Source organism: Octodon degus, unplaced genomic scaffold, assembly GCF_000260255.1.
Source record: "Octodon degus isolate 3935 unplaced genomic scaffold, OctDeg1.0 scaffold00266, whole genome shotgun sequence".
NCBI lineage: Eukaryota > Metazoa > Chordata > Mammalia > Rodentia > Octodontidae > Octodon > Octodon degus.
Window position 1 is genome coordinate 1588537 of NW_004524842.1, and position 11085 is coordinate 1599621.

The window sequence follows — 11085 nt, forward strand, 5'->3', positions numbered from 1 at the left end:
ATATTGGAGAAAAGACAGACTCTTTAACATATGATTCTTGGTAAACTGGATATCCATTTATAGATGATTGAATCTGTATTATTCATTACCCTATAGAAAAATAAATACAAAATGGATCGAAGACCATTTTGTATAAGACATGAAACTTTGAAACTGCTAAAAGAAAATATAAGGGAAATAGTTGAAAACATAGTTAAAGACTTCCTGATTAGGACTTCAGTAACATAGGAAACAATGGCAAGAATCAACAAGTGAAACTACATCACATTAAAGTTTTTGTATAACAAGGGAAAAACAGTTAAGCAACAGCCTACAGAATGGAAGAAGCATATTAATTAGCTACTCGTCTGATAGGGAATTAGTATCTAAAATACATCTAGAATTCAAAAGAAAACCACAAAATCAAATAGCCCAGTCAATAAATGAGCAAATGCATTAAACAGACACTTTGCAAAGGAAGTACAGATGGCCAATAAGCATATGAAAAAATGTTCATCTTCCTTACCCATTGGGAAATGCAATTCAAAACTGCATTGAGATTCTGTCTTCAATCAGAATGGCTATCATTAAGAACACAAAACAATAAATACTGGTGAGGATGGAAGGCAAAAGGAGCCTTCTGCACTGCTGGTGGGAATGTAAACTAGTGGAAGTTAGTATGCAGGCTCCTTTAAAAATCATGGCCCATTACCATTTGATCCAGGGATGGCATTCTCTGGTGCATACCAACATAATTAGGACGTACTGCAGGGATATCTACATGCTCGGGCTTTGTAGGGCGCAGTCCACGGTAGCCATGCTGTGGAGCCAGCCTAAGTGTCTGTGAATAGATGAACAGATAAAGAAATGTAGCGTATATGTCCAGGAGGCGTTATCCAGCCGTAAGGCAGAAAAGCATTCTATCATTCACAGGAAAATGCAAGCATCTGGAAATCATCATGTTAAGTGAAATCAACCAGACTCAGGAAGATGAATAACACGTGTTCTTCCTAATGTGTAGACTCTAAAAATGATAGCAATAATTATTGTAAGGGAGACTGGTTCAATAGTTATTAAACAGGAGAAAGGAAATGAGAGGTAAGGAGAGAAAATATAAGGGCCAGTGATGGGATGGCTATAAGCAAAATATGTGCATTGGAACCTCCCAAAACTGTTAAACTATGGGGGACCTGAAGCAAAAGGAGTACTAGGGGACATGAAAATGATCAAATTATGTCATGTGCATGTACAGACCTGCCCAAATAAAACCCATTAATCTGTATAACCAGTGAAAAAAGAGCGACAAAGACATATCAACAGAAACACTGACCCAAAAGAAACAGGCATAGGAGTAAGAGAAAAAAATGTCTATCATTTGTCCCTTGGGAAAGATTCAATACTGTTATACCCATAAAACAGTAACTACTTGCTCTTGTTTTTTTTTTTTAAAGAGCTAGGAAATAAAGGAAATGAAATCTGCTAGAAAGTAGAACAAAAAGACAAAGATTTATAAAGATAAATGAAAGGTAAAAGGCACAGAGAATTGATTCAAGAGGCAGAACATCCCCTAATGAAGGGCCTGCTGATAACAGAGTTCTGGGGAGGATGTTCTTCTCTGGGTTGAGCTAGCTGGTCCCGTGGAAAGCTAAGCTAGTTGGCCTCTCTGGGGCATGGCTGTGGTGGGTGGGCAATGTTTTCAGCCCTTGGAATTGCCTGCCAAGCAGGTTTATTAAAAAGAATCATGTTTATACTATATATCACTTGGCCGTTGCATTTTTAGGGATCAAGGTGTCTTTCACTTCCATTACTAATGATTGCTTTGCCTCACCAAATGCCTTGTTAACTTTAAAGGTCACCAGCATTTCTGAAAATTTTAGAAATTTTAGAAATGTCAGAAGGCATTTAATCATCCTCTTTCTCCTTCACTCAGAGAGCTGCTGGTGTTCTGAGCCGGACCCTTTCATGCTCTCAGAAAATCATCAAAGAGGCTGTGAGAGCAGGAGCGGTGAAGAAAATGATTAAATTCCTGAAGGTGAAGTGACTTCGCTGGTTACAACCTCCTAAATTTCCAGGAGTCTTTTATTTTATTCAGGGAACAGAATTAAGCCCTCCCTTGCCCAGTCCATGTGCCACTGTGTCACCCCTGCCAGAGTTGAAGCTTCCAGGTTATTCTTTTCTGCCTGTCCACCTGGATAACGCTCTGAACATCAGCAGAAGGCTGTTAAATATATAAGCAAGTGGTTGTTTAGATCTATAACAACTGCTTACCTCCCACACTTCGCTTTAAAGCATCTGGCCTCCACCCTTGAACAAAATGGCTCCACTAGCTCTCTGAGAAGTTCTTGAGCTTGTTGTTTTGTTTGTGGATTCACAATACTCCATGTAGCTGTGTGGAGAGAGTTAGCTCGAGCCCCCTTCATGAGGTCAGGAGGTCGCAGGGCTATAGTGTGACCCCAGACTGCTGGACTTTTCCTCATGAAATGAGTGTTGTGGCATCAAGCCAGTGACCCAGGCCCAGCAGGACAGGGAAGTGTGCTGAGTGCTGCTGAGACATGGAGGGTATTGAGGGGCCAGGGAGGAGGCTTGAATTTAGGTTGTCACTTCCTCTGCATAACTTTTGTGACCCTGCCAGAGGCTGCTGATGGCAGGAATACGCACGTGCGTTGTGTGTGAGTACACCCACACACACAACATGCAGTTTTAAAGCCCTTCGTTGGGTATTTTTAAGGATTACGATTTGAGAGGTGTTACCTCCTACAGTGATGTAGGTTCATGAAATTCTTACAAAAGACAACCCCTAATGGCCTTAGCCTGCCAGCCCTTTCTCAAAAGGTGAAATGGCCCAGCAGACCTGTATCTGCCATCTTGGTAGATCTGCCATTGATAGCACCCCTGTTCTCCCAGCCACTCACACAGGGGGTGTCAGATAAATGACAAGCCTGCAGTCCTAGCTGGTGTGGGCTACGTTGAGGGGGCTCGCGACAGCCCCTCCCTGCAGGCGCCAGTCCTGCGTCCCAGGCAGCACATACCATCCTCATTGGGATTGTCTTTCAGACATTCCCAAAGCCCACTAGACCTTTGTGACAGCTCACTGTGGCTTCCGGTCAGGAGATGTTGTGGCACTGATTGTCCTTTTCTGATTTCATCCTGCAATCTAGACAGGAGGCCAGAATGCATCACGGTATGCCGTAAAGATACTAGCTGTCTGCACCAGTAGCTGCTGTGAAGCTCGGGAAGAACTAGTAAGACTGGATAAAAGTAAGTGACAGTTTCCCGAAGGGCACCCATGTTCCAGAGGTTAGTCCACCTGGCAGCCTCAAAAACGGAAGCGTGGCTTGGGAGTGGGGAGGAGCTTGGCAGGAGCGCTTTCAGCCTCCCTCAGGCCTGCACTGCTTTCAGAGCAAGGCGCAGCTCTCCTCGGTTGAAAGGCTTTTCAGTAGGCTTTTAGCTGTGCACAGGTACAGCACCTGCGCAGGAGGCCCAGCCACCAGGCAGCTCAAAGAGAACAGGATCGAGGCTGGGAAGTTGTTTCCATGGCAGCATGCTTATACTGACCTAGCCTGGCCCTTTGTATTCACAAAGGGAAGAGGGAAAAAACTACTTTCAACCCTTGGTGCACATGGGGAATACAGGAATCTGAGCCTGCCTTTTTATGACTTACATCAGCTGTAGCTACTCGCAGCAGGGCTTTCCAGTGAGGCAGCCTGCAGTGTACCCCCTAACACTTCTGATAGTGACTGAGTGGGCCCCATCGTGGGACAGAAAGCTTTTCTTCTGGAGAAGTATAGGATGCTGGCATACTGCCTCCACCTTGGGGGCCGGGTGGGATCTCCCACTGTGGCGGGCATGCAGGTTGAGTTCAGAGCCTCTCCACAAGACAGACCAGCTGGGCACATGGCTTATTTGTGCAGCAACTGTGTTACGCTAGGTGCTGCTGTAGGCACCCAAGCAGATGCAGCAACATGGAGGGGAGTTGAGGAGGGTCGCAGCACTCAGTGCGTATTTGCTGGCAGTGTAAGCACGCCTTCCCGGGCTCCATCTTCCAGTAGGTCTCCAGCCCCTCGGGCCTCTGGTGCCTTCTGTTAGAGGATCGAGAGGAGCTGTTGCTGCCCTCCTTTCCTTATAGAGTTCAGTGTTCTGCTGAAGCTGCTCAGCTCAGAGGATGAGGTTCTGATGGGCAACGCCGCCCTCTGCCTTGGCAACTGCATGGAGGTGCCCAACGTCGCATCTTCCCTGCTGAAGACAGACCTCGTGCCAGTGCTGTTGAAGCTGGCAGCTGGAGATTCGCAGAAGACAGCCGTGCAGCTGAACGCGGGCATCGCTCTCGGGAAGCTGTGCACGGTCGAGCCCAGGTATACTGTGGCCACCACAGGCACGGGAAAGGCCAGTGTTCCAGAGTCCCCTTTAGCACGGCCCCCCAGTGACAGGAATCCCCACTGGGCCCTACCTCCTAAGGGTTCCTCCACCTTCCGAGGGTGCTGTGGGCTGGGCGCTGAGCCCTCAGCATATGGACCTTGGGGAGAGTTTAAAATCCAACTATATACCATCCTCTCTCCTTTACTTTTTTTCAGAAATAGGCCAAACATTATATATATATGTAAATATGCATGCTTGTGGCTGAACAAATGGAGGGATGTCCAGAGAGGGTAACATTTTCCTACTGAAAACAGAATGAAGAAGCAGAAAAGCATGTCCGGGGCCACTCGGCAAGGCAGGGCAAGAGACCTTAGCTTGAACTTTGTGCATGGTTTCTCTTTCTGCTCAGACTCCTGCTTTGCTCTAAACTTACTCGGATGTGCGTGAACATCCCCAGGAGCATGTTTCTGCAAGGCATTGCCTGTGGCCATGCCACGGAGCCTGGCACAGACCACATGCCTTTGGGGATAGGTAGGGGATAGCTTCTTCCTGTACCTCTTAATTTCTTCTCTGTAGAATGAAAGGGCCGACTTGGACGTCATCTGACGACCTTTCAAGTTCTGTCTGACTGATCAAATGGAAGGAACAGATAAAATGTTTCTTCTGCAGAGAAAGAGCAAGGCACATTAGCAAGCCTGAGCTCAAAGTGGCAGCCTGCTGGGGAGGTCCCCAAGAGCACGGTCCCATCTGATCAGCCTGTCACACCTGCCACTTGCAGCGAGAGTGTTTTCAGTGACTCATGGTCTCCCTGGGAGACTCACCTACCCCTTTGATCTTTAGGGCCGCCCAGTGCCACTTCCCCTCTCCACTCAGAGTGGTGGGGCTGGCGTTCCCAGCCGGCTTCTGTCTAGAGGGAGATGGCTGTGAAGCATGGCATTGATGTCCTGGATTTTGTGGTCTGATTACAACAGGTTCACTGTTCAACTGAGAGAGCTCCATGGGTTGGAAATTCTCAACTCTACGATGAAATACATCAACGATTCTTGAGAGACAAGGTGTCTGTGTGCAGCTTTGCAAGCACACACTGTGTATTGTTGGCTGTTGATGTGCTAATAAAGTCCTTTATTAGAATGTCCTCTTCAGTATGTGTTGTCAGAACATTTGTCTAGTGGGATTTCACTGGTAAGAAGACAACAAGCGTCTGGTGGCTTCTGTGGTGGTAAGTGTGTTCAACATCCATCATTCTTGTCGCTGGTTATTCTTTTTACAGACACTGGAAACCAGCCAGTGAAAAGCCCCACTTCCCAGGCCCTCTTGCATCCACAGTTCTGTAGGAGAACTTGATTCTTCCAGCCTTCTTCTGCTTCTTGTGCTGCTGGTTCTTTTCTACTGGCAACATGCTAGAAGCGTCATGGTTTGGCAGTGGCATGTAGCATCTGATGGCCAGATCTGAGTGTCTCAAGATAGTAGTAGTGGCCTCAATGGTGGTGACAGCTTCCTGAAGCCCCCTGGAGCTGTGGCAGGTTCTGATGAGCTCAGTGGGTCCAGTGCTCCAGGGGTGGGAAGTAGCCCCGATTCCAACTAGAGGAGCTCTGTGCAGTCTCTCTGTACACGGAGTCATTCCCAGATGTTCCACTCAGTGCTCTTCTCTGGCCAATGTGGTGGTAGTGCACGTACCCTATTTTGTGTGTCAGTTCTCTGTTAAAATTCCACAACAGAGGCTTCTGTTGATACACTGAACCCTGACTGATACAAGTATGTGTTTCCCTAAACCACCTTGCATTTTTATCCCATTCCCGAACTCATCTCTCTCTATCATTGCCCTAGGACCTGATTAAGTCAAGGTTGCCTATGGGTTCCAAGTCCCTAACTGAAAAGTCCAATGAGTGGCATGCTGTGTGGCTTCTCAGAACAATCAGTTGATTATTTTAGGTCAGGAGATAGGAGCTGTATTGTACATGGAATGCTAAGAGTCCCAGCCAGGATTCCAAAGAATGGCATCTCCTGCCACCTACCCCTGTGGAGTGATTAGGGAAGGTCCATAACCTCTCTGAGCTTTGGCTGCAGCATCTACAAAATCAAGTGCAATTCCTGCCCACTCTGCCTCTTATGTTGCTACGAAGGTTAAATGAGGATCGGGAGGTCCTGTATCTTGGATCTGAAATGTTCTATGAATGTCCATGTGTGAAAATGTCCTCCTAGTTTGGAACTGTTGGGTGTGTTGAGCAGGGATTTCTATACGGAAGCTTCCGATCATAGAAAGTGCCCTGCTGGGTTGTTTGCAGCTTCAGTTCCTTCCTCTCGCTCTCTTGCTGTCTGGCCCCAAGGTGGGCAGCTTCCTCTATAGTGTGCTCCCTGCAGCAGAGGCCTGAGAGCTCTGAGTCTACCAGAGCATGGGCTGTGAGACTGCGAGCCGCAGCCCACCTTTTCTCTTTGCCCAACTATGTGGAATATTTGTTACAGTAATGGGAAGCTGACAGTGTGGAAGGTGAATGTGTGATGGGAATTACGGTGCTGCATAAATATAACCAGGATCCATCTTGATGTTGGGGTGGGGGTGGGGTGGGAGTAGGCTGTGACATCAGCTGGGTTAAGGCTGAGGGATCTGTGAGTGGGTTTGCTCATGTCCTGCAAGGAGTCAAAGCTGGACATTTTCTGAAACATGCAGGAAAAGCCTTCCTCCTGCAAGGAGTTTTTTTTGAACATACCTGAAGACAGGTTCCAGAACAATGCAAGTCTGTCCTAAGGGACAGAGATGGTCAACTCAACACTTGGCAGTCTCAGAGGAACTCAGAGGCCGTGGTCCCCTGCCTCAAGCCCAAAGAAAAGATTCTTCCCAGACAAGGCAGCTGTTGGCTTACATTAAGACTTTGGTGCCTGAAATCCCAATGGATGGATAGCATTCTGGGGTGTAGAAGAAAGCCAGCAGCCCCCAGCCCCTCAGTGTGGGTTATACACTGTGAGGAGCTGGCATGAGCTCCCTGGAGTACTCTGTGATGGCACCAGAGCGCTGCCCCTGGGAGACAGGGGACAGGCCAGAAAGAGAAATCAGGCCCTGCCCACACCTCACATCCTGCACACAAACACCCTCAAGAGGCTACACAGTCATGGAGGGAGATGACTTGATGCTAAACAGCACAGAGAAGAGAATTGTAGGGTGCAAAATAGGCTGTTTTCAAAGTCCACAGAGCTTTGAAAATGGAAACAACTGCCTGTGTGCATCACTGGCTTGTCCCAGATTTGAAGTTCAGGTCCCTCCTCCTGCTCTTTGGCTGCACCCCTCTTCTCTGGCTCTTGAGAATGGCTATGACAAGTATTACCTCACCCCGAAAGTGGAGAATGTTCAATTGTGTTATTATTTGTGCTGCAGAGTGCCTTCACTCAGGAGAAGGCTCTGATGCGCAAGGAACACACTTCCTTTTGGAGGTGCGAAGTCTTCTATAGTGGGCTCTCCATTTCCAATGCAAGCTCCCCACACCTGTATCCTATAAGCCCCACACATACAACAATGCCAGGCTTCCAGGCAACATGCAAAAAAAAAAAAGAGAGAGAGAGAGGTTTCACCTGCCAGGAGCCAGTGGCATTAGCCACAGCACTCTGGGGCTACAACTCAGTCAAGAAAACCAGTAGGCAGAGGAGCTGGAGTGTTTTAGAGGATTTGGTCAAGGCGGAGCTCAGTCGGCACCCTTGAAGTGACCACAGAGGTGTTTGGCGACAGGCAATAAACACTTGGTGCGGCAGAAGAAAATCTCTGCCATCAACGATGAGACCACAGTGGCCCCAGTGTTCAGGAAGGTGGCACGAGGATTCAATAAGGAGAGGAACTAACAGGAGTGAGTGGGCAGGAGGGAGGGCTGCAGCCCAGGGGTTGCACTTGAGGGGTTTTCTGAGCAAGAATGTTGGTTTGGGGAATGGAGTGAAGGACAACAGATCCTGGAAGTATTCTGAAGCCAAAGACTTTTAGTTGTACATGCCTTTGTAAACCAATAGTTCACATTTTCTAAGTGGGTCCGGTCCAGTTAGAGGAAGGAACACTGAAGATGAAGAAACTGCATCTGAAACTCACTGCCCAGTGTGGCAGGTCTCTGTCCACACAATCTGGTGTCCTGCAGGCCTGGAGAGGAAAAGACAATAGACCCTGCCAGTGCACAGGGAATCTGCTCTTCACTGGAGCTCCGGTTGCTTAGCAATCTTGGCCCCTAGAAGCCTCACAAGGACCCTAAGAAGCAGGTACGGTGTCCACCTATGGGCCAAGGAATGAAGAGAATCAGGGGTTCTTTACCTAGGGTCACATAGCCAGTAAGTAGGAAGGTGAGACTTTGACCCCCAGTTAAGGTGTCTGTAACTTTCTCTTTTTCTCCATTACTAAATATGGACTTGAGAAAGGTTATCTAATTTCTCTGAGCCTCAGTTTCTTCTCTCACATGAGGATAACACTGACCTCAGATTCTGTGGCTGAGATGTGATGAGCACGAGGTGCCTGGCATGAGTGACTGAACACACAAGGCATTTACTTAATGGTGACTGTGTTAGGTCAGAAATGCCCATGAACCCATCGCCTTCCCCTGCCGCCCTCACAGATCTGCTTATCTTCATGCCTACCCCTTCCCACCGAAGGCAAGTACTGCCATAGGCCAGACCCCAGGTGCAGGGGACGGTGCTGAGTGCCCCAGAGCCCGCTCCCCAAATGCTCCTTTCCTCTCCTCCCTCTTCATTTTTCTTCACTTTAGAACCCGAAAAAAGCTGTTGCTTCCAATGACTGCTGTTCCAATAACACGTTCATCCAGATATCATGCCCTGCCAACCATCTCTGCGTGCAGCTACCCCCAGCCTTGGGTCTCCCCAGTGCTGGGTCTGTGCTCTGTCATAGGTGGGTTGCAAGGAAAGGATTTGTGTGGCTGTGTGCTGGCACACCTCAGCCTAAACATCACTCCATTGTCACCTGTCTCACTCCAGCCTCACCTATGTGCTTTGAGTCATCCACAGTTCCATCTGTTCATTTATGCTCCACCCCTCCCCTCCAGCTACAGCATATGTGCATGCACAAACACACACACATGCACGTATGCACGCATGCAGACACCTGCCCACACCGAGTTCATCTCTGCTGCTGAGAGAGGAATTTTCCCGTGAAAGTGGGTGAGCTGACGTGCAATGGAGATTTAGGCTAGACCAAAGACACAGCAAGAGAGGCCAAGCTGAGTGTCCCAGCTAGAGTGTCCAAGCTGAAAGCTATTCAGAGGCCATCTCTCTGGTGTCTACTCTATTGGCACCCATTTGACTTCACTGGCTTAATGCTATTCCTCATGGACTTACAGTGTTGAGCATGCAAGTCCATCACACAGATGCAGAAGGCAAGACTCAGAAAGGCCTGGTGAGCATTCCTCTGCATTCTTTCCCTTCACTGACAGCCTTTGACCTACCAATTTGGAGAAGGGCAGGATCTCAGGACCTGGAGACCCTGGGAGGCATCACCCTGCAGTCAGAGTACAGCAAACTCAGCACCATCCTTTTTAACTTCACAGCCTCAGTGAGTTGTTTTGTCCATTGATAGCTTTGTTTATAAAAGGTGGGAGTCAGGGAGGGACAATGCCTACTTCATGGGTGTGTCGTGAGGCTTGCAATGAGATGATCTCCTTGAGGGTCTCAGCACTATGCTTAACACGCAGCCTATTGATGCTGCTGTCATCACCCATCACACCGGCCTCACTGCTTCTGTGGATGCCTTCCCTGCATGTTCTTTCTAGAGATCTCAAAAGGAGGCTTTAATCGGGCTTGGAAGGTTTCCTATATGCTCTACCCCAAAGACAAGTGGCTAGACTCAAGGTTCAGTGTTATCCAGATAGGGACAGGCCTACAGAAGTGGAGGCTGGGCTAGTGAAAATGCAGGTGGGAGAGGCGCAGACCAGGGACAGCAGGGGAAGTGGTACTGGATGTTACTGAATTTTGTGCTACATAATCAGCATCAAAGGAAAATCAGTGAAAGGCAGGTCCTAGATTTGGCTCACTTGAATAACTGTGATAGCTTCCTCCCTTATCTCTTGCCTTACTCCAGGTCTAAGCTCGCCTGCATGCTGCAGCTGGAATAATCTACCTTCACTACACTGCACCATCTTTAGGTGCCTTTGCCACTTGTCTAGGGGATAATGGAGAAACTCCTTTGCCATGTGTGTGCATGCATGCTTGCACATGTCTGCGCATATGCAGTAGGTGTACACATGTGCCTGCATGGAGGGGTAATAAGACCAAAACTTTTTAATGCCATGAATTTATGAATGAAAACACCCACACTATCAACTACTGAAGATGCAGTGCAATCTTTACATTGTGTGAGTCAAAGCTGTGATTCATGAGTAAGTACATGCATTATTGCCCCTCAAGTTGCTTTTTCTTATAAGTAATAATGACAACAAATAAATAATAAACCATGGTTTCCATAGCCTCTGCACATAATCATCCAGAGTAATCTTCCAGAGCCTTAAAGTAAGTTTGGTCTCAGGGTCTTATCTCTGGGTCCTCTTAAGCCAGTCAGTCTTCTCTTTTGACCCGGGTCCCATGTCCTTGAGGTTCACTGCAGTGATGGAGTGATGTCTGCTGGTGACAGCTCTGGTCATGGCCTCTCTTCTCTGATACTAGCTTGCCTGTGGCTGTTTACACACATTCCATTTCTCCCATCCCCATGTCTTCTTCATCTATCTCCTGAAAGACTTCTTGCCACACAAGCACAAACCCTGGCATAACAAAAGTGAC

General features: G+C 47.9%; 1 protein-coding gene across 6 annotated transcripts in view; it reads left to right on the forward strand.

The window, feature by feature from the left end:
• The window catches only part of Ttc12 (tetratricopeptide repeat domain 12), a 72933-nt gene extending 67483 nt beyond the window's left edge, over nt 1–5450 (forward strand). For 4 of the 6 annotated variants that reach the window (XM_023706613.1, XM_023706614.1, XM_023706615.1 and 1 more), the window contains exons 19-23: nt 1910–2011; nt 3138–3237; nt 4106–4331; nt 4745–4866; nt 5307–5403. In XM_023706613.1, the coding sequence (XP_023562381.1) occupies nt 1910–2011; nt 3138–3237; nt 4106–4331; nt 4745–4866; nt 5307–5323 (567 nt within the window). In that variant the 3' untranslated portion in view covers nt 5324–5403. The other 2 variants (XM_023706617.1, XM_023706618.1) reach the window with 2 other exon arrangements.
• Nucleotides 5451–11085: the final 5635 nt, after the last annotated feature.